The following is a 27,743-nucleotide window of genomic DNA, read 5'->3' as shown; positions in this document are numbered from 1 at the left end:
GCCAACACACCGACGAAAGTGATCCGAACTTCGGTCTAGTATCCACGATGAGAGCTTTGGTTCCTTACATAAAGAGTCCAAAATGGTAATCCGCGCCAAAACTCTCAGCAAATCCGCGATCCGCTGTACTTTCGAAATCCGCGAATCCGCTTCAAATGTATCGCAAAAAAATCTGCTTAATGTATCGCAATCTGGGTGCGTTTCAAGGTCAAATCCGTCGATCCGCGAACCAGGCCTATTCGCCCCCCTCCTTCTTCGCGATACGCTGCTTTGTTTACGGGCAGAACGAGTCATGCGATAAATGCTTCTTCTTCGAGGTCAGATCAAGTAAACGAGAGAGGTCCATGATCGAACTCCCGCTTTGTTTGATCGCCAGCTCTCACTTTGCGCTCGCATCATCGACCTCCTTACACTCTAAATGAATTTCATCCTTCTCGTCCAACTCTTATTCAGCTTCGATAATGCAACAAAACTTCAATACCCAGTCGATTTGTATTTTTCTTTATCAAGCAAAACACAATGCAGTTATTTAAAGAAACAATTATTCCACTTTGACTCCCAGGATATGAGCTGATAGATAGCCAATCAGACGCTGTTGTAGTCGTTTTGACCTCTTTAACTATCTATCTGTTATCTCATATCCAACAAGCCATAGAAAATCTAGAATTATTGCGGAATAACCAATTTTCGAGATCATTGTCTCGTGTTCTCGTCTTATGATTAGTTTTTGACCTTTTTTCCTTTCCCTTCTTGTCCCAAGACTTGACCGAAAATGACTTTTTCGTCACTGTCATTCATGTTTTTGTCGTAACTCCTCATAAATAAGACTTTGGCTAGCTAACACAATCGCCTAAATCATACTGGAAAAAAAATCAGAACTATATTTTTCCCCTCGTGCAAACAACAACAAGAAAAAGATTTTAATTGTTATCTTCTAAATCTCGTTTACGTCCATAATTGAAAGTGAAAGGCGAAAATCCACTAAAAAGTAGTTAAATATTTTTTGTTGAATTTTGTTAGATATGGCGGGTTTTTTTTTTGACAAAAATCAAAATTCGTTTCCGAAGAAAACATTATTCTACCCGTCAAAATTTACTGCTTGTTTTGCCTATTAGCATATGGTTTTTGTGGTTTCCATTATCTTCGTTTGTCAACTTTTCCTGCACACATCGCTTTGCTAAAGATTTTTAAAAGATATGAATTTAAAGTTTAATTGACTACTTGTTAAATTCGTCGAACAGGCATATTGTGCGTTTTTTTTTTTCGCAATAAACCCTTATCTAGTTAAGTAAACTCGGGTCAAGTTAAATCTCTATTTCCCAATCTTATGCTCTTCCTTCACTTTTAATTTAACCGTAGCTCCGTAGAATTCTACCGCATTGTAATTTACCTAAGTGAGAAAATTAAAATGATATTTTAATTTTTTTGAACTCGACGCATCACTAGAAAATTCAGACAGTTCTAGTGCAAGTGCAGACTGAAAACACTTCACAAGGAGACAAAGTTTCCGCTTTCGAGTCGCTTCCGAAAAATATATTTCACAAGTCATGAATTATAGAAATAATTTAAATACATAACCAAAAGTGATCACAAACAGAAAAGAAAGTCTCGTTAAAAACAATATTTTGGATACACCGTGCTTAACAGTTTAAACAACTAACACTAAATTATTATCCTCAAAAGAGATAAAGCATATAAATCGAAGACTTTTGTTTAAAATTGTGCGTGAATCTTCGGAAGTCGCTGGTAATTTGCATATCTGATTTGCATTAGATTCAAAACAATCTTTCTTTGATGTGTGTTTTTTTATCTTTTGACCTATTTCAAGCATATCTTTTTGCGGACCATATTTTCAGTAAGCAATTGATTTTTCCTTTTAAATTTTCGCCGGATTTCTCAGTTATTCTCACATTAGACCTTATCGAGCCTGGTCACGAAATCAGCGTGAAGATAATTTCACTAAACTGTTCTTCCTTCGAGCTCTTTGTTTGCTTCATTCATTACACCTGTTTTGCACGCTCAGATGCAAATTTGAATATTATCGGCTTTTGCGCCCAACGCCTTAGCGCGCATGCGTCGGACTCGTACATAATATTAAAGCCGGTTCGCATTCAACGCGAATGTTATTTTGATCTTGCGGGCAATAACGAACATGGCAGACGGTAAGGGAAAAGATGCTTGTATGCTGAAATTTAACAGCGACGCGAGACTCACGTCGGCGGAATTCATCAAAGTTTTCAAGGAATTTGACAAAGACGGTAAGAAAACGAGCATTTTTATTAATCGTAAATTCGGTTACTACGCTCGTGTTTAAATACTTCCTCAAAAACACAGAACTCATTTTTCGCGTTCTTTACTGTTTTCAGGAAATGGTTACATCGAAGCGGACGAGCTCACTCAATTTTTGGTGATTCTTCTGCAAGAGACAGGCAACGAGGTAACAGGCGTTGTATACAATAATAAAAAAAAAAAAAAAAAAATAAAAAAAAAACAAAACCAATTTAAACACCCATCTAACACCACGAACGCGTTTAGTATTTTTAATATTTTTTTCAGCCCGCTTAGTCGAATTTACCTTCAAGAACAGGCAACTAAAAGAAAGCTTGTTTATACAAATCCTGGCGCGTTCGAATGCCGATTATGATGTGTTACTCGAGGTCTCAGAGATCGCACAGTTTGTAGATCACACGTAAATGATTCATTCAAAAACTGTGAATTAGTTTTAACTCGTCCACAGTAGCAATTTTCATCGGGAAGGCATTCTATTATCCTAAACCAACGCGTTTTAAATATTGAAGTTGTGAATATAATTGTTTCACAAGTTTACTATCGCGAAATATTTTTCGTTTTACTTATGCAGCAATAACAAAAGAAATTGTTTTGTTTAGAAAATGCTAAATGATTTAAACGCGAAGATCGCATTTATAAATTTATAACATGCATATAATGCCCCCATTTGACCCGCAGTATTTTTCTTCTTATTTGCTTTGCTAAATATACAGGAACACTGTTTGTAAAAGTACCTGGGGGTCTGTTGATTATTTTATTTTTTTGCTACTTTTTTGCGAGCAGCTCCGAGTTCCAGTATTTTAAAATTTTCTCATGTAATAAGTATTTAATGAAATCATGGTGACCCACGCTGCGAGAGGTAATTTTCGCAAATTTGTCAAGGATTCAATGAAAGTTCAAAACCGACCATTTTTAACAAAGATGTCTCATTAACAAGTACTCAATAAAGTGCATATGCAGAGGAGCTGAAATATGGCAAATATTTGCCCGTGAAGGCGTATTACAATAAAATATCTTCAAGGTGATCTTCCATAATTATTTAAAAGCGTGCGATCTCATTGGTCGAGAGGGTTTTTCATACGATGCGCATAATTTATTTATGGCAGCGCTCATCTCAATGTTTCAATTGCCACCTTTGAAATTTCACTCTTCTTTTTTCAAAATAAAGTGTCAAAAAACCTATTGTTCTTTCTCTAAGAGGCTCATACCTTTTGCAGTTTTTCCTACGTGAAGCACGATGCGTTTTGCGTTTATAAAGTAATGAAGTCAGAAATTCATTGTTGGTCGTTGCTCTTCTTGCGACCCCTAGTCATACGGTTCCAAGCCAAATTACTGACGATGGCAAAATCACTCACAGAACCTGTACTTTTCCATTTAAAATGTAAGTGCATGCTCATTAAAAACCCACAGAACAAAAAACGAAATAATATCACAAAAGGTAAAACTGAAATACTCTCATATCGGTTTAAAAGCGTCTCGTTTAATTATTTAAAAGCCACTAATAAACAACTGTTCCTCGCCTCCCTGCGGTGATAATGACTGTATTTAGCAATTATTATTTTTACAGAAATTTTCATGTTTGTTATTAATATTTCACGCAAGCCACACCACAATTTTTTTTGAGGTCCCATAAAAAGTGTATTCATTTACATTCTCAAGTTGTGCACCTATGCGCAGTCCGGAATCATGTCCACTTTTGATGCGTCCCTGCCGAAGAAAAGAATCATAAATATCTGATCAAGAATGCGTTCAAGATTTTACAGCCAAATCCATAAACTCTTGGGAATTAAGATTCTCAGGGCAATTAAAATATAATTTATCCTTACATGGTAACATAAGGAATGTATAGCAATTTATATTTCGAGGTCGTGAGACTAAATGAATACACCAGTACAATACTCGTCAACTCTTCAACATTTTATAACAGAGAAATAAATCACTGTTCAATCTAAACAACCTTTGTTATATCAAATATTTGAAACGCCTGAGCAAATAAAATATCTGACTGGTGAAAAAATTCTTTGTTAAATTGCACTTTCGTTTTCGGAGTTTCTAGGCAGGCTCGTTATTAAAAAACAAACTTAAAACGAATGTCTCGATATTGACAAAAAGCCGGTTTTTCCTTCTGTTTTGGCTAAGACGGTTTTTAGGTCTTCCTCTTTACTAAATTTGAGCGGAAACCAAATTTTCGCTTTTCTTGTTTTTTTTTTCTTTCCTTTTTCTTTTTTCAAACAGTCTTTTGGTCTGCCTCTTGTGCTAAATCTGAGCGGAAACAAAAATTTCCTCTTTTCCTTTTTGCTAAAACAGTTTTTTTGTGACTTCCTTTTTGCTAACTTTGAGCAGAAACCAATTTTTCTCTTAAAGATCTTTCTGCTCCTGTTGCTTGCCAACACTGATACTATGCAAAACAAGTGCAAAGCTTGTTAACACAGAATCTGGGTTTCACGTGTTTACTCTTCGTAGCACTGATTTTTTTTTTTAAACCGCGAGCTCATTTTTAATCATCGCTTTTGGTTAAAAGTTAATTGGGTCAATAATTTATGAAGATATTTCTTTAAACTTTTCATATTTAGAATACAAAAGAAAATAAATATGCCTGTACCATGCTGAGTCGTGCAAATATCGCTCCGTATCCACTGGCTGACCTGATATCATGCCGCGCCAGCTTTCTCATCAGCTGTATATTTATAACGATCTCCCGTTTTGTGGTCCTTTTATTGCCTATATTCGTGTTTTGCGTTAAAGCCACAGTCGCTTTAGAAATAAAGATAGTCATTATTTTCATGAAACTCACGTCGAGTATGAAATTGAGATATACCGCTTAGAGAAACATGGAAATATTAATTATCGGCATCTGTGATTGTGTTGGAAGGCGTTGCTTAAAATTAAAGTTTGCATTTGAAGTGACAATAGTGTGAAATTAAAATTGTGTGTGTTTTAATTTAAAAATGAGTCTTTTCACAAACCATCATCATCGAAGAATATATATTTCACGAGTTTGATGCAATCTGATTGGCCGTTAATCGTTACTATAAAAATATCGGTGTTTTCGGTAATGATTGTTTAAATACATGGTTGTGTATGAAACATTTTTCTGCCAATGCTAAGGGAATACGTGAATACGTAATTGTTAGAAACCTCCCAAAAATATTTGAGATACCACTTGCTCATGTCTTCCGTTTTAGATGGATTGATTTAGCCACACATGCGAGACGAAACGTCCTTCATGTGTTTTTCAAATTTTTCATAACAGCCCTTAAACTTTCAAACGGTTTTGAGGATTCTGTGAGCAATTGCAATTTTAGGCCTTATGCATGATAACGTCATAAGCTCAAAATTCACAACCAAGCCTCGTTTACGCAAATTATTCGCAACCTTTTGCCACTTTCATGCAGTTTTCACGTGGAAATTCTTTTCATCTTTGCTGCTTTGGGGAGTTGGGAATTCGTTCATGATAATATTTATAAGTTTGCGCTTTGAAATGACGTAAACATGCATAAGGGCTAGTCGTGCGTACTATTATTGATTCTATCGGCTGAGGGCGGGAAACATGACTTCAACCCGCATCATTTTGCTATTCATTTGTTATGCCCTCATTCCATCCATCGAATGGTAAGAAATAAACTTAATCGATAGCATGCGCGTTCCGTCTGGATGAGAGTGAGAGCGGTGCTTTTAATAATATTATATAGATTATGTTGTTGACCGTTTCATATGATTATTATCAACCTGAACAACAAGTGGATCGTTAATAAAAGTTCTTTCGTTTTTTTAGAAACCATCTCAAGACGAAATTGAGAAGTTTAAGGACTACGTGCTAGAGCAATATGATGAAAACTGCGATGGTAAAATAAGTATGTCTGAGGTAAGCAACAAGACTAAGTCCATGCAAGAGAAAATCCCACCCCCCCCCCCCCCCCCCCGCCCCCTATAGTGGGACAACTATTTCTATTTGATAATTAAAATGAGTCGACAGCTATTTGTGGTCAATACAGCTTTTCTACAAATTGTCGGCAGCTAACATGATTATATTTTTAAGCTAAGTAACTAGTGTTCGCTACCCATACTTTGTTTGTACAAAAAGGAAGACAGGCAGACCCATAGTGGGACAACTATTTCTAATCGATAACAAAAAATTTTCGACAGCTTTTTGTGCTCGATACAGCTTTTCTACGAATGGTCGGAAGTCGGAAGTCAAAATTTTTATGCTACAATGCAAACTAGCGTTTACTATCCATATTTATATGTACTAAAAGGAAAACTACTACTTGCGTCCAAGCCTTATTCCCCGGCTGCATAATTAGGTAAGGTAAGGTAAAGTCTTTATTTAACGAGGGTAGCACTAAAATAGAATAAAAACACTAAAAAACCAGTGGCCCTCAATAATTATTTAAAAAAAAATATAAAAATACTCAGAACAATACGAATATTAAAACTATGGATAAACTATGAAATATTACGAATAATGTTTCTATATGTGCATACTTTGAATACTTACCGTCTTTATGCTTTTTATTACTTCCTAGCTCGAGAATATTCTTCCTACAGAGGAAAATTACTTGAGTCAGTTCCGAAAAGAGTTTCAGGCTGAGAAAATGGACAGTATACAATTTATCAAGGTAGGGTAAACATGAGAATTTCCAACGCTAATATTACAGCTCACTTTGAAATGTGTGATGGCCTTGACGGAGACTATCCGATTTTGAGATTTTGTCATTCGTTCATGTTACTTTCAAGTTTAAATGATTTATTTTATACACGAACCCAAAAGCTTGACGCTTGAAATGCTATCGCTTTGAAAAAAAAAACTTTATCTAATCGATCCTTCATGTAATTATTTGGGGGATACAACAAGTTGCAATTGACCACGGATAAAAAGTTAATCGAGGTGATAATAATATTATCTTGTATACAGCTAGGTGTTCCTCAAAACAACAAGGGTTTCGTGGAGTCGGAGATAACCAACATAAAAAAAAATGGAGGACGGGAGATATAAACAGAAGACCTTTAGTTACTGGAAAGTTGTAAATTGAAATCAAAATTCTTCCTAAATCTGGATTACCTTATTTGTGACTTGAACAACTGTACCTTGAAGAGGAAATTAACCGAAATTATCCATCCTTTGAACAACCGGAGCCTAAACAAAAACATTTCGAACTCACAGATCCTTCTAGAAACCTGAATAGTAGATTATTGTGCAGTGCTCGTTTGTAGCTATGTTATTGGCGTGATTTTTTTTCCAAATTCAGGATGTCTTTCCAGCGGTGAAAAATTTAACCGCACTGAGAGAGTATTTTGCAAACTTAAGCTAATTTCCCATGCAGTTACCTCCACTTGTGTAACAGCGGATGAATTCTTTCGTTGCACGCTTGTTATTTTTTTAAAAAAAAAAAAAAAAAAAAAAAAAAAAAAAAAAAAAAAAAAAAAAAAAAAAAAAAAAAAAAAAAAAAAAAAAAAAAAAAAAAAAAAAAAAAAAAATTAACTAGTCATTTAACTGTTTTTTTTTTTTAACTGTTACATCACAGATTCGTTCAATAAATACGTTACATATTGTGGAGAAAAATGATGGTAGTAGTTAAGCTTGGTTGAGAAATGAAAATGATTTTAATCCGTCAGTGACACAAGCTTCTCGGAAGTATTTTAAAAATTATTTTATTGCTTCGCAGATTTGGAATCATTACGACAGTGACAGTAGTGGCTACCTTGAAGGAGAGGAGATAGAAGCGTTTCTCAAAGACATGCTGGAACAGCAAGGTTGTTCTCCAAATCCACAGTGCATTTCTGACTACAGAGATTTTATAGTAAGGATATTCATCGTACAACATTACTTTTATATTGAGGGGAAGTAAGGGTGCGAACTTCTGCTTTTGGTCAACATTACCACTTAAAAGTGGCAGTGTCGATTTTACGTCAGCTCTTACAAATAAATAATAATACCGCAAGCTCGAAGCTTTATCGGTTGATAGTTGGTGAGGTCTGAACCATCGGACCAATTAACGAAGTCAATAGCCCCTTTCTCTCTTTTGAAAAACATAATTTTACAAGGAGAGGGGACCTCTCTACTAACTATTTGTGACACGCAAGGGAACATAGACGGAGGTTTTGGGCGAATAATTCTTTCTCGTCTGCTCGCACCATCTAAGCTACAAATGGCAGTTCGTATTAATTTTTAACGTGTATAGTTTTAACGTGTATTTGTTTGGACGAAACGGGACGTCTCAAGAAGGGTCTGGAACAAGTATAAAAATCCCGAGTGGGATTGGAAAGAGAGTGCTTAAAATGTCGTAGACTGTATATGTTCTTCTTTAAGAAGTAAAAAAACTTGACAAGATGGGAAAGGGTGTACCGACGGTGAGATACATTTACTATTGGCAAGGTATATCTAGTATTTTAGTACTCTAACAAGTGTTTTTACTTGTTTGTTTTAGATGGATCGATATGACGAGAACAAAGACGGAAAAATTGGATTGAAGGAGCTCGCCATGTAAGTTGATTTTTTTACTAGTTTGTCCCTTATAGTAATAAATATTAATTAGAGTGACCTTTTTATATCCAATACATGTTTAAAGCGCGAAACTTGTAGGGTTGAGTGTAAATTAATAGGGAAAAATAAAGAAAGGTGTGACGCTTAAAATGTGTTGTCCCAGATCGCAAGCCATAACCTTGATATACGTTTGATGTACTTCCAAATCGGACCCGCACCGAATGAGGCTTTGGGTGGAAGTAGTTCGACGCCACTTCCTTAGGGAAAGGTAAAACCGTCGACTCGAGTGTATGCAAGATAAGATTATATGTCTGAGTGTAGCTTGCTATAAACTACGTGCATCTTTTAAATCAAATATATTTCTTGCAAGGTCTGAGTAACTATGGTATTGTGCATAAAAGAAAAAGTCGCTGTTTAATTTCAGTTTTATATATTTAAAATTTGACCTGCTGTTCAAGTCATCGATTGACGCTAATCTGCCCCTCCCCCCTCCTGTCAGAACAGTTTGCGTCGCGATGTTCCACGACATGATATAAGGGCAATAAAAAATAAAAGTAAAGTGATAGTTATGATTATGATTATCTTAATAAGTTTATTTTATGTATCTAGGATTCTGCCCAAAGAGGAAAACTTCTTTGCAAAGTTCCAGGTATTAAAAATTTACTGTTTGCATCATTTGTAGGAATTCGAAGTATACCAACTTACAAAAAAAATTCTTCGTAAAAAATTATTTCTTTTTTTTTTTTTTTTTTTTTTTTTTTTGGGGTGTTTTTTTTTTTTTATTTTTATATATATATATAAGAGGGAGGGGGGGGGCGGGGGGGGCCACCGGGGCGGGTTCCCTTTCCGGCGGCTATTTTTTTTTTTTTTTTTTTTTTTTTTTTTTTTTTTTTTTCTTTTTTCTGGGGTTTTTTTTTTTTTTCTCCTTTTTTTCTTTTCAAAAAACAGAATTTCCAACTCCAAATCGATCCGAATCCGAGCGCCAGAGACTTGTCAGTCGGAAAACTGTTATGTGAAACCCGGTCTAAATTTAAGCAAACGTTTCACTTCTCGCGCAAACATCAGCGTGAGGGGGTGCAAGCCCAGAACACTCTGCAGGCTAGGGGGCTACCTCACCACTGCGCCACCTCTGCTTTCCTGTATTGCCCATACCATTCATTTTGCTCATACTACTATTGACCGTACATAATTTTTCGTTAAGATATAGCAAAGGTGACGATTATGGAATAATAGAAAATCACCTATAGTCACACGATCCATTTTCCTAGGGGAAGCCGGCCTTGTCAAGGGACGATTTCGATGCAGTTTTCGACCATTACGATACGGTATGGTGAGATGGTTTTATTTTGTTGGAAAGTGAAATAAGTCGTTTATATTAAAATGACTCAACGCGCCGAACAAACGATCAACACGCTTCAAGTCGATGTATACGATGTATTATTGTATTGAAATGCATTGCTCCCCAGCTTAAGTTTGTGCTGTGTTAAAAAGAATAATTTGCTTCTGCTATCGTGAAAAGTCCTTAACTTCATATTCTGTCTTAAAAGAGACCATGAATAGCTTCTGACGTCATTCATGCATGTGTGCTATAATAACAAACTGTCCTAAATCTAACAAAGCCATACTCCTACACAATTTATTGCCGGTATAAATTTTAAGCATAATAATCGCTAGATAACTGCGTTCTATTTATAGGACAAGAGTGGTGAGATTGAAGCTGGCGAGCTACTGGTTCTCTTGCGTGACGTCATGATTCGGATGGGACTGGTAAGGAGTGGACGGGATTTTCTTTTAACATGACATTGCTTGATGTTCATTGGAGTTCCCTTCGTACTAACTTCGGAAATTAAACAATCGTTGTAATTTGCACTGAATGCCCCTTTTTTGCACTGAAGTACCTTTATTTTTTGCCCTAGTCTTTCTTGAAAAGTGCATTTCGCTTACCCAATCAGAACTCAGTATTCTTCTAAGTGTATAGTTCAATGATAATCTCGGTTGGCCAAAATTTACAAGCAATGGTCACGCGTAACATGATTGGCAGCCATGCACGGCTGTTTTGTGCCTGTTATGACACATATACATGATATACCCAGGTGCAACGAAGTTGATGATTTTTTGTGGCTACATTAGCATCCGCAGCGTAGGCACTTTGTAGGAAAACCGTAAAAGCTAACTTTTTGATATAGCATGGCTATCAGAGCCGCGCAATCATAATCTAATAGTGCACTCTGATAGCTTGAGCAAATCGTTTCGCCAGAAATATTTTCTCACGCGAGTGGCCCGAGTTAGAGCGGCGCGTCTTTTAATGTACATATCAACCAGCAATGTTATAAAACAATCGTACCGTGCTTTTAGTTGTGCACTATCGAGCTATGGCGCACCCAGGAAGTTTGGAGAGCACTCAAGAAGCTATCGCCACGAGCGACTCTTGAGCTTCTCTCGTGTTCTCCAAACTTCCCGCCTTCACCACAACGTCGATAGTGCACGCTTAAACATGAACCAATTGTTAAATGAACCTTTTATGCTGTCTGTACCATGCTGATGAGTTCTTATGTATCTTTTTCGTTTTCAGCCACCTGACGATGCTCAAGAGCTGGAGAAGATGAGAGATGTCGTTCTCGGTGTCAGTGATAAGAATAACGATGGAAAGCTTTCCAGGAACGAGCTTGCGCTGCTGTTGTCCGATATGAATGAATCTTAGCAAGGGCAGCATGACTTCAATATAGAAGTGATGTTTGAATTGATATCTTATAGACGTATGTGGTACAACAATTGAGCTAAGCAATTAAGAAAGTAAGCACCTTTGGCATAAGTAGAATGGCTTTGATTTTTCTATGGATTTTTTTCCTCTGATTATAAGTCAGCATGGTTTGTTGACGAGAAACAAGGTTGTGTTACAGAGAATGAATTATAGTTACTCTTTGCAATTTCCTTTTTTTAAAAATTGTTTCTGGAAGTCATGAAATTCTTTGATGCAGGGTGAATCTTTTAAAATATCTGCCATGCAGAATCGAAACTTTCCTTTTGTTGTATTTCCTAAAGTGCATGCCAGGAAAAGATTTTTCTAAATGTAATGCAATTTTCTTCCAAGAAAGTAAAAAATCTAGGCTAACGTAAATTTGATAGCTAGTATTTGAATTGTCAGTTTTAGTCTTTTTATATGTTGAATTTGTAGACTCAATGGTGTTTTCTATTGAACGAGAAATGTTTTTCATTTCTGCTGAGAACCTTGTCACAAGGTGCTGAAAAAAGCTGATCTGACATGTCCGTGAATTATGTACCTCAGTATTAAATAAAGTGGTACTGTCTTGTCTGCTAATGTGGTTGTCTGGTTATTTTAGTCCCTGTAGCACCTAGGCTTTTGTAGCTAGAGGAGTCGAGCGGTCCCGTAAACGAGTATGGCGTCCGTGAGCTCGCAAGCTATCGGTGGACTGAATAAAATAGAATTAAAATCATATATGGGACGGGTTTAGTGTAGTTAAGTTTTCAAATCCTCTAAAAATCATTGAATAAATTAGAAAACATTCATTTGAGCGTATCTATTATAGTCATAACCGCAATCAGGACCATTCTCGTCCAGGGGTCAACGATGGGGCTGATTGTTCAAGCAAGTTCCGTTTTCTTATCCTCGCCCCCCCCCCCCCCCCCCCCCACACACACACACACACTTTCCCCTCCTCCAAACAAGCCATTCTTTTCATCCCGTTAGCTAGTTTACAGACAAATATCGTAATTTTCCTGACGGCTGTTGAAAGAGTTGGGAGTGATTATTTCGTTATTTCTATGGACGCGGTTTTCTATCAATTCTTCAAAACGGTGTAAAACTCTTGACATCAAAAATGAGTAGTTTATTTATTCGCATTTATTAAGACTTCCGTTTAAATCTGTACTAAGATTGCAAGTTGATGTGATAAAAAAGAAATGTACGTGCAAAGTAGAAGAAAAATTTTAAAAGACACGAGATATCGATCGATTACATTAAACGAAAACTATAATTGATTCATTAGCAGCATTTGGCCAGGATGTTCTTCACTTCTTGCTTGCTAAACTTCTGGTCTTTATCCTTGTCAAATTTCTTCATCTTTTCTGCCTTAAATTTGTCAAATGACTGACCTGGCTGTAAGAAAGAAAGATAATTTAAGATGAGACAAGAATAGCCGAATAAGTTACGTTAGTAGTACGGTGGAATGTCGATTTTCTGGAATCTCCCGATACCGCGAACTAAAAGTTGTTTCCTTGAATTTGCCTCGCTTAGTTAAACACTACAAATTTGCCCCCAATTTCTTGTACCTCTGATTTCTCTTACCAGTTTTCGTCCCTTGGAGGTTCTTTAAACAACTATGTATGGGAAATTGTTTCAAAACCTACCTTGTGTTTTCTTTCATAGAGATCTTTTAAAAAGCCTTCAAGCTCGAATCCCTCGATTTCATTACTATTGTCCTAGGAAAAGCATATTAGAAAGGTATATTAGTCAAAGTTAGGTGAGAAAAGAATACATCGAACTTTAAAATACCGCAAGAAGAGTTAATCAGTGCTCATATGTACTTCATCTACTGTACATATCAAAAAATAAGCCTTTAAGAAATATTCTTTGAAAAGAATTTTTGACGTCTCTTAAATAACGTAAGAGCACCTTAAACATGAAAAAAATAAAACAGACAATTGCCTAAATGTAAAGAGTAATTTTATAAAAGTAAGGAAACGAAACCGATGCGAGGTTAAAAGATGAATGAATAAGGAAGGATTCAAGCAAAGTTATCAACCATATATTATTTTTTAACAGTTCATCGAAAGACTTGCCTGGTCATAGTGGGCGAATATTTCTTCAAGCTCTTCATCGGTAAATGTCTGCAAAACATTAAAAGGAAAAATCAACAGTAAAAATCTTTAACAGCTGAAAATATGGTCGCGATATCTTTAACTCTTTCCCATAATCTTCAAAAGGTCTCCCAAGGACGTTTATTCGAGTTTTGAATTTTAGTATTTAACAAATAAAAAAGCCTTGGCCGTGCTTTGTTCTGTTATAAAGCACGCAAGGAAGTGACGAGAGCCCGAAACTGAAGTGTAGGGTGAAACACGAGCCGCAGGCGAGTGTTTCTCCCTACTTCTTGAGAATAATGAGAATAATGAATAAGAATAATGTGAACTCAACAAAGTATACGGTTTTATGTTTATTCAACAAATTTCCACGATGCCTAGATATGGTCAGGAAGGCTTTGTTATCTGCCCTCCGTACTGAGCAGATATCCTGCGATATACGTAGTAGTTTGCCAAGACTTGCAAAGCACTGCATGTTGCTTTTTAGCTTTAAAATGCGTTAAAACAAGGCCCGCACGATCTCCAATTAATCTTAGCTAACTCGGCGATATACCGCGTGATTTCGCAGGATAATCGTTAAATATGTGAGTCAGATGGTTTAAAGAGGGCGTATGTTTGCAGTGTATGATGGATATTTTGGGAATAATTAGTTACCTCATACTGCTCCAGGAAATTTTCTTCAACGGGGCAAAATCTGCCAAGCAAGTGAATGAGTGAATAACGACCGAAGTGTCATAGTTAAAGATAAAATCAAAAACATTCACAAAATTTAATTGGAGTAAGCAAATTATTAGTACAATTTCTTAAATTTTTTGTATTATAACGAGATTATCGATCGAATTTTTTGTGAGCCTATTTCAGCATTTTCTTTATTTCATGTCTTACTTGATCTCTTTCATGTCTTATTTGATATATCTTTATATAAAAGTAACATGTTACTTTATAATACGGTCACTCACTCACTCAATCAATCAATATAATCAATCAATAATTACCGGGAATGTTGAAAACGATTACTCACTTGCACATATCTTCGAGACTAACTTTTCCCCCTTTTATGTTCTGCATGTCGAACTGTAGTGTGATTTCAAAAAAAATAACAAATAAGTTAAAAGTAACAGTCTAAGAACATGATTTCATGAGATTATAGTTATGAAACCTAAAGACGCAACTTAACCAAAATTTAGACAGATTAGCACATAGAATTAGACAGATGGTCACACAAATCAACGTCCAAAAATCTTACCATAGTTTGGACATAATAATCAATTTTCTTGTCCAGTTCCGGGTCATCGCTATTGTTCTTTGTTAAAATGTCGCGAAAAAAAGTCTAGAGAAGGAGGACACCAACGAGTTAATAAAGAAAATTAGAGAAAATAAGGTATAAAATAATCATTAAATCGTTTGAAGAATACTTGAAAGTTATTATGTGCTAAAATAAAAAAATACATCATGTTGCTTAAAAATTAACAACAACCAGAAACATGTAGAAAAGAGGAAAAATAATGGGAAAAAATTAACATGGCGCGTTGAACGATTTTAAGCGAAATATGTAATTGCCATGAAGAATTGAGGTATTTGAAAACAATTATCGTAAATGTCGTTTTCCTAGTCGTTGTCATCGAAATTTCGTCATCTTTGTCATCGTTGTCTTCGTTTTAGTCGACGGTGTTGTCGTCGTTGTCCCGTCCTCTCGTCGGTGCTGTCGTCATCATTTAGATAATGCAAATTACTGTTGCATGCAGAAGGTAAAACCCAGCGCTTCTACCGTGTTCTGAATCCTGAAATCTTTCGTTAATAGTTATTTTTCTCGATAAATTAGCATAATCTTGCTAGAAGCCTTATCAGCCTCATCAACCCGTGATGAAATAAAGTTATCTCTATCTTATCTCTATAAACGTCCTATTTCGTTATCAATAACGTAATACCTTTAACTCAACAGAATCTAGATGTCCACTGTGGTCAACGTCGTAGTGGTCCCAAAGCTGTAAAATAAAGGAGTAGAGCAAATCACATTAAATTAATTGTCCATGGATTTATAATAACGGCATTGTGGTAAACTAGTTGTAAGTTTGCATGGACAAAAAGGCACGTGGCAAGTGGCAATCGATTCGTGATTTTAAAGTTCACGCTTAAAACAAGCTCAGAACCAGAAGTAAATATAATACTACTCTCGGAAGTTATAAATGTACCAGGATAAAATTCCAAAAATTTAATCAAATTTAAATTGCGTGATTACAAAATCGATATTTTTTTAATCGTTGTTCTCTGTACCTTCATAAAATCCACACTTGTTATTCGTGTTTGTTGCTCTCCGAATTCAGCTGTCAAGAAGTTGACTGGTACGAGCTCCTTTGCTAACTAAAAATGAATAAAACAAAACAGTTGTTATTTGTGAAAGTGATTCTGTTTCAGCCACTTTTTCCCAGCTGCACTGTTCACAAATGATGGTATTGTACTGAATTGCCTTTCAAACCCTTTCGCATTTACGAAACTCAAAGAATTCTTTCAATTCGTACTTAATTTAACTATTACCCGTACGTATGGTTATGGTGTCGATTTAGATTGTTGGACCATGACATCCGGGTCACTATGTAGTGTTCTGACCTTTTTTCACAACCCTTTACCACCCTGGGTTCACAGTCTCTCACATCCAGAAACTGATAACTAGGTGCCCAGCTAAATTTGGGGCCGGGAATACCTGTAATAATGAACTAGCATCTCATCTAGGGAAGTACAGAGTAGCAAGACTTGCAAATCAGGCATGCTAGTCCTACTTAACTACCAATTTGTTACCAAGAAAGATTTCTAACCGTCATGTTTTGGAAACCAGATCTCTCACAGACAAGCTTTTTTCATAGATTTGTGTCCTTTCTTTCAAGAGTTTAAAATTCCCCCCCCCCCCCCCCCCCTCCTTCGTACCGACGAATCTGCTGCCTTCTTCAATGCATAGAACATCTATTTACGTAATTACCGTGGTCATAGTCACAACGTCGTTATCATCTTCCTGTTGTTCACGTATTTTCTCGGCAATTTCAACAGCTCTCGAGTTTTCTATAAGGCCCTGAAAAAATAAGAAATGATTGGAATGAGGGAATTAGTGAAAATTTATATTTAAATAGCAAGCCGACATAACTTAAGTTGCACAATTTGTCATTTAGAGAAAGCATTTAATTTAAATTTTGCAAATGAAACATGGCCTCTTCAGGCAAAAACGTTCGGCAAAAATTACACGTTGTCAAAAATCGATTATCGATTATAATTGTACGTAACGTTAAATAATGGCCGCTTGTCCCTCTGAAATCTTACAACTTTTTCAGGTATTTCAGTTGTCAAATGCCATATTTGGACTACAGCTCCAGAAAGAAAGGAAACTCGCCAATCAGTTGAATTGGTTACGATCGCCTCATGTTTGGCATTTCACCTTTAAACTCTCGAGGAACTGGTGACATAAAGAAGGCCAAATATGAAAGGGATAAAATCGAACATTTTCTAAATATGATAAATAGTAAATTTGGACAACTGGAAGTACTGAGAAAGAAATTTTTGCAATGTGTTTCAAGCTTACAAGACTCTTACATGGATGGGGTATTAAACAAGCAACTGGCCAATCTTTTAACACGCCACGAATAAAATGCATCAATTCTCAACAACATTAGTAGCCACTGTAAAAAAAATGTTGAAATTAAGCCAGCATTTAACTGAAAACTGGCAGCTGTGGTCTGTTTTTTTATTAAATAAATCATGTCTTGATCTAAACAAGTTTACTGACAACTGATATTAATATTGAAAATTTTATCTGGCATGGCTTTCACAGTCAGCGATAATTCAGCCAAATTTTTGCTGACAACTCTGACATTCACAGACCCTCTTTACAGATACTGGCGACAGCTGCTTTACTAGATTCGTGCCAATGTAATAATGGATTTTAGATTTGTCGACTGGTGGCAGCAGGTAGTTTGAAAAACAATCACGCGTCCTTAACGACCGACTGTATATTTGCCAATAGGGCACCGGACAATGCAGAAAAGCAACTTAAAAAAACAGTTTCCTTTTAGAAAATCTATGTATATCTTACTACTTTTCAAAAAATTACAAAGAATTATCGAGTAACTACACGTAAAAATGGTGCAAAACCTTAATTATATCACATATAAACAAGCTCTTCAGTTATAATATTTTTGCCTTGTCGTTCTTTATTCTCGCCTCAAACATGTGTTCTTTAAAGTCAAAACGATTTTTGAAACTTGTATGTTCGCATTTTTTTGCTGGCATACGTCGCAGAATGGACAGGTAAACTCAGGGTGTTTTGCATATTCTTTGCAGTAAACAGTTAAAAGTATGTTAATATCAAAAATTATGCATACAGATTTAATTTATAACTCTCCGTTTTTTATTGTATTTGAAATATTTTATACTATCTTCAGCTATGGTTAGAATATTTCGTCCCCCTTAATTGCAGAAGTGATGATGAAGCACGTTGATAAAAAAAATGTCCATACAAGGAGTGACTCGGTTCCTGAGAATTAAATTGAATACCATACCTCATCCTCAAATGCCTTCAGAAACGCATCCAATTCGCTTTTGGCTATGTGTCCATTACCTGGAAAATTTAATCAACGTACAGTACAAAGTCAGCAAACAGAAATATAAGGAAAATATATTAAATCTCGCAGACACATGCAGGCAGATCTTTTACAAGCTTCTTTGCTTTATTTGCAGCAGACTTACCATCCTTGTCAAATTTCTTTAAAATTGGCACAAACTGCTTCAAGGTTATGCGTTGAGTGTTCTCCGAAGCCATCGAATACGCAAATAATACGTTAATTAGAGAATTGACTTACAAAGAGAGAGCGTTGAGACTTGCTACCCGGCGAAAAATGATATCTGGTCGTTGAATAAACATCTGGCTAACTTCCAGCCGATGAAAGCCTTTTTTTAATTGGCCAATACAAATCACGTGATACACAATAATAACTTTCAGTTATATGTATGTGACTTCTTTTCACATCGTTGTTCATTGTTGTACGTTTGTTAAAAATATATAAAATATTTTTTTATGGAAAGGAAAAACACAGTGTACGTGAGAATACCATGGATTTTCGCAAGGCAGTAAACTAGCAAAATTCCGATTGACAAATTGAGCAGGTCCTGCATTAAGTATTAATGACGTTAAGTTTAGGTGCGTTAATTTTATGCCAGTATGATTTGAAATTATCTTGAGTTAACGTTTTCGTCTATTCGTTAAGGTTTAATTTATCTTTTTTTTAAAGAATCGGCTGATATTTCATTGCCGTTAAGTTAGACTAGTCTTTCAAGTGCTGTTGATAACAAATATTTGAAAATTTTACCATCCCAAGAGACATGGATTTACCCATAAGATGACGAAAGATGACAAGCTAAACTGTAGCTACATTTGGAAAATTTGCACTTTATAAAAAAGCTCCTTTTTGGCAAAAGTATATTGATACAAGCGAAGACGACCTAGTGTTAAAGGAAACAAAATTTGCAAATTCCGATTTATTGCACTAAAATTCATTATTCTGTCTCAGACATGTTCCCTGTCGCTCCCGACACGGTTTTGACTAGAACGCATTGCATCAAGGGAAGGCCCCACAACCTCCATATAATCCGTATCATTTCTCCCCTCTTTCTCCCTTTGCAAGGGTCTGGTCGTCTGTTCTGTCTCTTTTTTTCGTTCTGTTTTTTTCTGTGGCTGACAGACGGATGACGTTGGTCCTGTGGCCTTGTTCATCCGTTACATTACGCGGGCAATGTCTTTCCCGCCGCTACGTTTGGTCCGCGGGCCGGGACCTCTGGGCTTTCTGGCCCCCACGGCGTCTAATCTGATGCTGTCGACTTGTTCTTTCCCCATCTCCGGCGCACGCGCCAATCCCGCCAGGATTTCCTGGTTCCGTTTTTCTCCGAGTCGTCGTCCCGTCCGATATCAGGGAACGCAGGCTCTGTGAACGAGATTGATTTCCCCTAGGCCATTATACACGCCTGTGCATTTCGTTCAGTTTTTGTTGTCAGGGTCTAATAGGATATCGATAGCATTCTCCCTTGCATACGATCTGTTCTTTTTTTCACTCATCACGTGATTATTTTAAAGAGCAGTTGCAATATTGACCTTGGGGAGTAACAATTAACAGCTTATTATGCGATGTCTAAAATTAATTTGAAAACATGTCAAATCCCTGGACGTCTAGAATAAGGAATCTATGAAAACAATATTACAGAATTGAACGAAAAGTGTAAAGGGAACACAAGAAATGTATTTCGAATTCTATAAACTGAATATGGTTTGAAGTTATAATTGAAGTTAAAGCTTTTAAGCCACGTCCAAATCTAATGTCATTCCTTAATATTCACAGACGCCGAAAGGTACATATTTACCGTCTACCTTTGATATATTTTGGCTCCTTATTACTCATTATGGCCTTGCATGTCACCTTCTAAACAAAGTTGAAGGTAATAACTTCCGAAAAGATGACTGAAGTTTTGTTATTATTGGGAAGGTAGCACACAGGCATGAGATAAATCAACTTCATAAAGTTTTATCGTGTGGGAATTAAAAAATACAAGTCTACACAAACGCTCTCTGATAATTATTCAAGATACTTCTAATCTCAATTCAGATTATTTTTTGTATCAGGTTGTGTGATTTTTCAAGCGATTCCAAGGACTGTAGGGCGGAAACAGATCGAAATAAACCATTATCATCCAATTCTGACACTGTTTCCAACAGAAACAAAAAATAATTTTTAAATACATGGTACAGACTGGATGTGATAAAGTAAACTAAGTGAAGAAGAGAACTTTTCAAAGAAAAGTGACAAAATCGAACAAAATAAGGCTTTCGATGACAATTAATGGGCCTGCCAAATTGTATTTTAATAAAAATTCGATTGACAGTATTTAAACAGTATCGTATTTCATTCACCCTCCAAACTATGATTGCGTGTTGTTCATTTTTCGTTTTACTTAAAGTATTAATAACGTATTTGCTCTCTCACTTCAGTTCAGCTATCCACGTAGTCTGAAAATTTTGTTTTTTAAAAAAAATTGTGCAATACATTTTTCTTTCTTCTTCATTTTAGTTTCAATTCATATAATGTTACTGACAGCTCGACCATATTGAAGTATTCTTTGTCACAAGTATCTGACATTTCAGCAGTACACTCTTTAAACAGAAATTCATACTTGGGACGAGGCATATTGGCGTCAATATGCATTGAAACGAGAAAAAAAATGTACCAGAAAAGGAAAAATAAGAAATAAAACAATTGGTTATCGTAAAAATAGTTCTTTGTCATGGAAAATTAATCGTCAACACTTTCGTTGAAAAACGTTGATTCAATTTACGTGTGAAAATCGTCAGCAGTAAATCGTTGTTTTTAAAGATAACTAAGTCAACATGCATGCACAATTATATTAAGCCTTTCTTGATTTGCATATGTAAGCTTTCATTGAGCGAAGTAGGTTTTGATTTCACTTCAAGTGGTTTGGGGCAAGTTGTTTTAATCACCGCTGTGAATCCTTTCGAAGCTTTATTTGCTGTTCTCTAGATCAAACGAAGGGGAGAAAACATACAAAAGAAAGGTACTGTGATAATTTCTTTTTAACCAATGACCCTGAAACGGAATTTTAACATGAAGTGATAAACTGTTAGTGGCGAATTATAGATTTTCTAAAGCTTTGAAATTATCATCTTTTTCCTCGAATTTTAACGGGGCCAATTCTTATCGGTGGGGAAAATTGTGGTTCATAATTTGAAGAGTGTGGATTAACTCCTTCTAAAGAAACGAATTATTAAAATAGTTCAATTCGTTCCCTTTAAAGGCCCAATTTAAAGGCCACTATAAAATTGTGTACGTAAACGTCTTCAAAGAAGCAGTTGAGGGCCGTAGACTAATTTCACAAACAAAGATACAAATTGAAATTAAGAATTTATTGCTCTCATCATACACACTGCGGCAAAATGGTCGAAGATTTTCGATGGAAAAGATTTAAAAAATAAAATTTCAGTAAGGTTTAAATGTAGGTATGCGGAAGGCAGGTTTGCTATGTTTTAAAATGTGTTTAAGGAAACATTTGTGTCGCCATCGCCGTGCTTGCAGTGGAAAATGTTTCCCCTGAGCAGTATTTTCGGTCAAATTTTATTCCAAGAAAAATACGGACACAAACTAAACAAACCAAATTTAGTTTATCAATTATCAAGGACATGTTGCTTTACAGTGAGATTTTAGTCTGCCGATCCGGCGCAGGCGAACTCAATTCCGGGACGGATGAAACCAAACTCAGCAGGCGAATTCTTCTTTAATGAAACATGGTTTTGAACTAAATTGCAACGCGTTCTACTTTTAAGTATGGATTGTAAAATAACTATTGACAGGAGTTAGAGCTTGCTCTGCAGATGGTAAAATTTGGTTGATTAATAAAGCTGAATAAGTAAAATGTGTAAGTAGGAGCCTGTTTTGATTATACGCGGCGCAATTCTTTTAATAAATGTCGAAAAAAGTAATACCGACTTAAAGCATGACAGTTTCTTGTTGAAAAGAAGACTACAAAAACGAGCCATCGACGAATGGCAATCATTTTGTAGATTTTAGCAAATTAATTTCTAAGCTCTTTGTTTTTCTTAAAAATTCAACACTGCATGGAAAATGCAAAGATGAGGGCATCTGTTTCTCGGCGTTAATTGGACATTTTTAGTGGATTAAAAAGACTTTGCTAGACTCGGGGTAGAAGAATAGAATTGTTTACTCTATTTCCTTAATACATAAATTAAAATGTGCGTTCAAGTTTTTTTTTTAGGTCAAAATGGAGGAAAGAACTTCTTGTATTTTTTTTAGTTATCAGGGGATTAAATATTTTTCTTTTTTTTAACATTATACTACACATTTTGCAGTGAGGCAAATTATAAATTAAGTCATCGGTGATGTTTTTTTCCGCATGTCTCTAAAACCTGTTACCTTTCAAACTCGCTAATGCAGTTTGAAGTCGGCAAGCGGAGCCCGTTTTGTTTCAGGAGTTTTCAATCAGTAAAGTGTCAACACAGACTAAACGTGGGCAAACTAACCTTGTTAAGTTAGTATATTTATGTATTAACTAAAATTTTTTAACGATTTCAATATTCTAGGACTTTCAGAAAACGGCCTTCAGGGAGAGTTGTTCTATAGGTCACGGTTGCTTGTTTTTCAGACCAATTTTCACGTGTAAAGCTTGTCATTTGTATGATTTTGTGTTTGGTTTCTATTGGTTACACGCCTCTAAAGACGAGGCCAAATAAAAAGTGGTAGATTAAAGTTTCCCGATTTTATTGCATGGCAAATTAAACGAAGCATGCACTTTATTCCGCGTCACTCACCGTACCCGCGTCACCAGTCGTCATCTTCTCGTCCTCCTTGTGGCCTCCTCCGTTCCCATTGCCCGGGCTCCCCACGGGACGTCCCCGTGTCACGTGGCTCGCACCCCTCACCTCACGGACGAGGACAGGGCACTCTTTAGACTGCAAACAGCCCGGTAATCTTTAAATCCCAAGCGTACGTAGCTTTTCTACACGTTAACGTTCACAGGTTTGTGTGATATTTGTACTTAATTCTTAAAATTAATAGACTAATCGATGGCAATTGTTTAAACTTTGAAATCTCATTAAGTTCGCGGAAATAGTAACTAAGTGAAATCCGTTATCATTTCAGAATCAAATTAAAGTAACCCTTTAGGCTAACTATGGGTCGAAAGAATAGTTTTTAAAGGAAAACTTAGTGCAACTGCGCTAATTGGCTTTCAAAGTACTGGGAATATTATTTTGGGACACAAAAATCCATTTTTTAGCAGACTTTTTTTTTTTGCGATTTTTAATATGACATTTGACCACAAATGTATGCCAAAGAACTTCTGTGTTTTTTTTTTCCTCGGGCAAATTGTGGATTCTGGTAGTTGTAGTCAGCTACATCGGTGCAAGCCCATTGCCGCCATTTTGAAATTGGGAAAACACAGATTGGCGTGAGATACAGCGTTTGTATGAAAATTTATGTCAGTTAATTGACAAAACCAGTGATCAGATTTCTAAAAAATTCTCAGCCTGTGTATAAGTTAACATTACCAACAAAAAAGGATCGTATTGATCAATTTTTAGGGAACTGCACTGAAAAGAGTGGAGACATTGGTACTCCTGGTTGAGATAGTCATTTTCATTGTTACCTTATTTTGCATCCTTCTCCCCCCCCCCCCCCCCCCCCCCCCATCCCCTTACCAATTATAAGCAACTACTTTAAAAGGAGGAGGGGGTCAGAATACAAATTATTTCTTTTTTGAGGGCATGTTTGTTGACGAGAATGCAATTTGGTGATTTTTGAGTGTCTAGAGTATTTTTAAACGAATTGTTGCAGCCTTGCTGGGAAGCATGTGGGCTCATTGTCACTCCCCTACATTACCTCAAAGTTTTCCCGCCATGTGTAGTGACTTGCAATTGGATCAAGCAGATATTTACACAAATTAACAACACGGTTTTCTTGATACACAACAAAACTAAAGTGTAAACTATATCTCTTTTTAGAAAAAATAGTTATTCGCGTATGGAAACCAACGGTAATAGTTAAAAGTGAGGATGAGGGTGAGAGCGAGTGACAGTGAGAGACCCAAACGAACTTTTCAGATTTTTTTTTATTATATGCAGGAAGTGAATACATTGTATTTTAAAAAAATAACATTTCTTTGAACATTTCATGTCAGTCAAAGTGACATGGAATAAACCCGGTTAACAAGTTTTCCTTTTGACAGGTTTTGTTAACTCGTGCAGTAGGACTTTTAACGGAAGCTAATATTCAAGAAATAACGAAATTCTTGTTCCTTGATATAAGCATTTTTTATTTAGCATATTGCCTTGTTGAGCCGTACCGTGGCATGTTTTGCTGCCAACTTGACAATTTTTTGGACAAGTCAGCTTTCAGTATCCAAAGGAAAACGTTGATTGTAATACGTTTTTTACGCACACAAAAGTAAACGAAACCATTCATTCGCAAATCTTTTCAGGAAAATCTTGGTCGTTGTTGTACGCAATCGCATTAACTTTTCAAGGGAAATTTTAGAACATCGAAGAAAAACGAAAACCGCCGACTTCAGTTCAATACTGGCGAAATCGTGACTTCTCTCTCACATATTTATTTACATGATATTTTTCGTCAGCATAAGTTAAATTTAACCCGCACGACAAAAACAAACATTGGATAAATTGGTAAAGGAAGGAAATGGATAGAAAATAAATTGAAAGGAGATTTATTTCATGTAAAAACTGAAAAGATACGTCACAAATTTTGCAAAGCTAGCTGTCACCGAGCCTTACAAACACCACTATAGTAAAACTTTAGAATTTTCTCTCAAACTCAATGCGAGAGCAACTATGTCAGCATTAAGGATGATTTTTCATTAATTGCAGAATGATTCACCAGAACTGAAGATTTGCACAATAACTCTTCGAAATGAAATGCTGTTTGGATACCGTCACACATGTCAGTAATTTTCGTCAGCACTTCACGGTTGCTACGTTACCTTTCTTAATTCTATATTTAGTCACTGGTACTAAAAGCCTTCCGTTTCCAGCTTGGGAATATTATTTAGATTTCCGTTGAGTACTGAACAAAAGACACATTTGCTGAAAATGGAATACGCTTACTTTTTCTTCATTTTGTCCCTCAAAGTTTTCCATCCGAAATATCAAAATGTTATCACAAAAAAGCCCGATGATACGGCTAACTGAGTTGTTGCTGAATTTTAAGACTGCTTTTCAAGATCAGCAATTTCTTTGCTTCGTTTGGTGGGACATATATAAATAAACGAACTCGAAATGAATAAAAAATGGACGTACGACTTTTCACTTCAATAGTTTATCAGTTTTAGATCGTTCACTGCCACTCGAGAACATGCACGTATCTCGTATCCGACCCGTAGCTCGTGTTGAAAGCCATAGAGTTAAAACCCTTGAACAAAAATGTTTACTTTTCGGAAGGCTGCATTTCTGATTACATGTCAACCCTCGTTAATCATTTTGTTCGCTTTTATGGTCGGGAAATAATTAATCACCCGCACTTCAGCCCAAAAGAAAATTAAAAGTTGATGGATTTGGTCAAAAGTATTATGTTACACACACGTACGTACACACAAAAAAATCTTTGTTCAAACACATTTGTTGAACATTAAGACGGAATAATTTACAGAGCAAGCTGCTCACAGAAATGTTCATTGAAAATGGTTTCTCAAGCTGGCGTGGATGGCAATTCTCAAAACTGATGTGGTCCCAACGAACACAGAGTTAGTTATTTGCTTGTATTCTAATCGCGTAGCATATAGTTAATCTTTTCTTCCAATGATCGTAGTTGAAAAAGGAAAATACATATATATCCTGCTATTGTCTGGCAGAGGCTGTATAATTAGAAGTTAGACTTGTTATTTTGAGAGGTTTTCATGACAGACAGATCTTACCAACTTTTTTTAATGAAAACTTGAGCAAAAACCGAAGCAATTTGTCAATTCATGTCACTCGAATGAGCACTCGGAACATTGGCGATGTAAATTAGAAGCAAAACTACAGTGTATTCCCTCAATCTACACAAGTTACACTAGTCTTGGTCTGTTTAATTGGCTAAAGTCGTATTCCATTCGGCTAAAGAAACTGGCAAGTCTCAGAGAGAAAGCAAATGGGATTTTCGGTTAGGGTAAAATGATTTCTTAACTTTTGCCGGGTATACCTTGTCAGGCCTTCGTTTTTTTTTCTTGAACATCCGCAGTACCCGGAAATTCCACCGAAGAAAATAACGACGCAAAAGACAGTATTTAACATTGATTCCTAAGCTCAAACAAAGGATTTCAGAACCAATAAGGTGAGATGCATGAAGAATTTGACAATCAACAGCAGTTTTATACTGGTTGGTTTGACTGAACTAGAACGCGTCTTTTCAAACAATAATTTTCGCATTTAGAAATTATCTTCCAAGTTGTACGTTTGAAGTTTTAATAGTTTGAATCTGGGACTATATGAACGTAACTTGAAGCGCCTTAAATTCATTGGTAAAAAATTAATTTTTTAACTCGTTTTTCTCTCCCTTTTTTGGCTTTACAGACTACAAGCAGAAATGAATGAGACTTCACAAGGTGAACAAGCATTAGTCGCTTCGTTAGTTGGTTGGTCGCTAGCCTTCGGCGTAGTGTCGCTGGCCACAATCATCGGCAACTCAATAGCCATTGCGGTGCTTACAAGAAAGAAACTACTGCGCAAACGCACAAGCTATTTTCTTCTCTCCTTAGCTGTGGCGGATTTGACAGTGGGGATGTTTTCGGTCCCAGCTTTCATCTACCAGTTCATAAGCTATTGGCAGGATGGTGTTATCTCGAAGTCGGCCCTTCTAAAAGTCGTGAAAGCACTGGACGTATTTTGCGGTCTTGGTTCTACATTCACTCTCACTATTATTGCCTTAGAAAGAGTCTACGCCATATGCTTCCCGCTTCGGCATCGCACGTCGACGCGAAGGTTGTACGACGCGTCGGTGTCTTCCGTTTGGATCCTAGCGACTCTTTTATCGAGTCTTTACTTCTTTCACGAATATGACTTGATTCAACACAAAGTATTTTTCTGGTTCTTGATTTTGACTTTCTTCTCGTCCATGTTGGTCATGTTATTAGCCTATCTCGCTATCTGGTTGAAAGCGCGCGTGATGAAAGGGTATTTTAGAGAGGCAAGCTTAGAGTCCTCAGACATTGGCTCGGACAGAAGGCGGCCTCCGTTTACCAACCAGCATAGCGGCAAGGAGCGGAGCAGGCGAGCAATCGAAAATGACAGAAAACTTGCGATGACTGTGTTTATAGTAACCACTGTTTTCATTCTAACGTGGCTTCCATTTCACATCGTTAATTTGATCGTGTTTTTGGAATGCAAGGCCTTTCCTTGTTCTGCACAGCCTTCATATCAAGTGATTTATCTCTGCAAATTACTTCACTACACAAACTCGTTTCTGAACCCAGTTATTTATTCACTCAGATTGCAAGATTTTCGGTCTACACTGAAGAAAATAATTTATAGTAAAGGATAATCGTATTATATAATTTATACAAAGTTTATCGTATGTTGAAATCACTGTGCTTGCGAGTTAGAAGC

The 27,743-nt window shown here is 36.3% G+C and overlaps 3 protein-coding genes across 4 annotated transcripts; 2 read left to right on the top strand and 1 right to left on the bottom strand.

Moving 5' to 3' along the window:
- Nucleotides 1–1,228: 1,228 nt before the first annotated feature.
- Nucleotides 1,229–12,092, top strand: LOC144649784 (secretagogin-like). Its single transcript, XM_078509374.1, has 10 exons — nucleotides 1,229–2,258; nucleotides 2,367–2,437; nucleotides 6,065–6,154; nucleotides 6,816–6,908; nucleotides 7,956–8,090; nucleotides 8,718–8,773; nucleotides 9,383–9,422; nucleotides 10,042–10,098; nucleotides 10,469–10,540; nucleotides 11,346–12,092. Exons 1-10 carry the CDS (start codon nucleotides 2,153–2,155, stop codon nucleotides 11,472–11,474), a joined length of 849 nt encoding a protein of 282 aa, XP_078365500.1. The 5' UTR covers nucleotides 1,229–2,152; the 3' UTR covers nucleotides 11,475–12,092.
- A 528-nt stretch (nucleotides 12,093–12,620) lies between these two features.
- Nucleotides 12,621–18,660, bottom strand: LOC144649797 (calbindin-32-like). Its single transcript, XM_078509388.1, has 11 exons — nucleotides 18,323–18,660; nucleotides 18,136–18,194; nucleotides 16,566–16,655; nucleotides 15,866–15,952; nucleotides 15,520–15,576; nucleotides 14,838–14,921; nucleotides 14,613–14,665; nucleotides 14,246–14,285; nucleotides 13,574–13,621; nucleotides 13,142–13,213; nucleotides 12,621–12,890 (listed from the first exon to the last, which is right to left on the bottom strand). Exons 1-11 carry the CDS (start codon nucleotides 18,393–18,395, stop codon nucleotides 12,777–12,779), a joined length of 777 nt encoding a protein of 258 aa, XP_078365514.1. The 5' UTR covers nucleotides 18,396–18,660; the 3' UTR covers nucleotides 12,621–12,776.
- A 2,152-nt stretch (nucleotides 18,661–20,812) lies between these two features.
- Nucleotides 20,813–27,697, top strand: LOC144649777 (putative G-protein coupled receptor No18). Of its 2 annotated transcripts, none has more exons than XM_078509363.1 (2): nucleotides 20,813–21,193; nucleotides 26,712–27,697. In XM_078509363.1, exon 2 carries the CDS (start codon nucleotides 26,725–26,727, stop codon nucleotides 27,676–27,678), a length of 954 nt encoding a protein of 317 aa, XP_078365489.1. In that variant the 5' UTR covers nucleotides 20,813–21,193; nucleotides 26,712–26,724; the 3' UTR covers nucleotides 27,679–27,697. The 2 variants fall into 2 exon arrangements, with proteins under 2 accessions (XP_078365489.1, XP_078365490.1); XM_078509364.1 differs by lacking the exon at nucleotides 20,813–21,193 and adding an exon at nucleotides 25,714–26,472.
- Nucleotides 27,698–27,743: the final 46 nt, after the last annotated feature.

The sequence above is a fragment of the Oculina patagonica genome, chromosome 4, assembly GCF_052425735.1.
Source record: "Oculina patagonica isolate OP01 chromosome 4, crgOcupat, whole genome shotgun sequence".
NCBI classification, from domain to species: Eukaryota; Metazoa; Cnidaria; class Anthozoa; order Scleractinia; family Oculinidae; genus Oculina; species Oculina patagonica.
The sequence above is the reverse complement of the archived record's forward strand: the minus strand, read 5'-3'. Positions and strand labels throughout refer to the sequence as shown.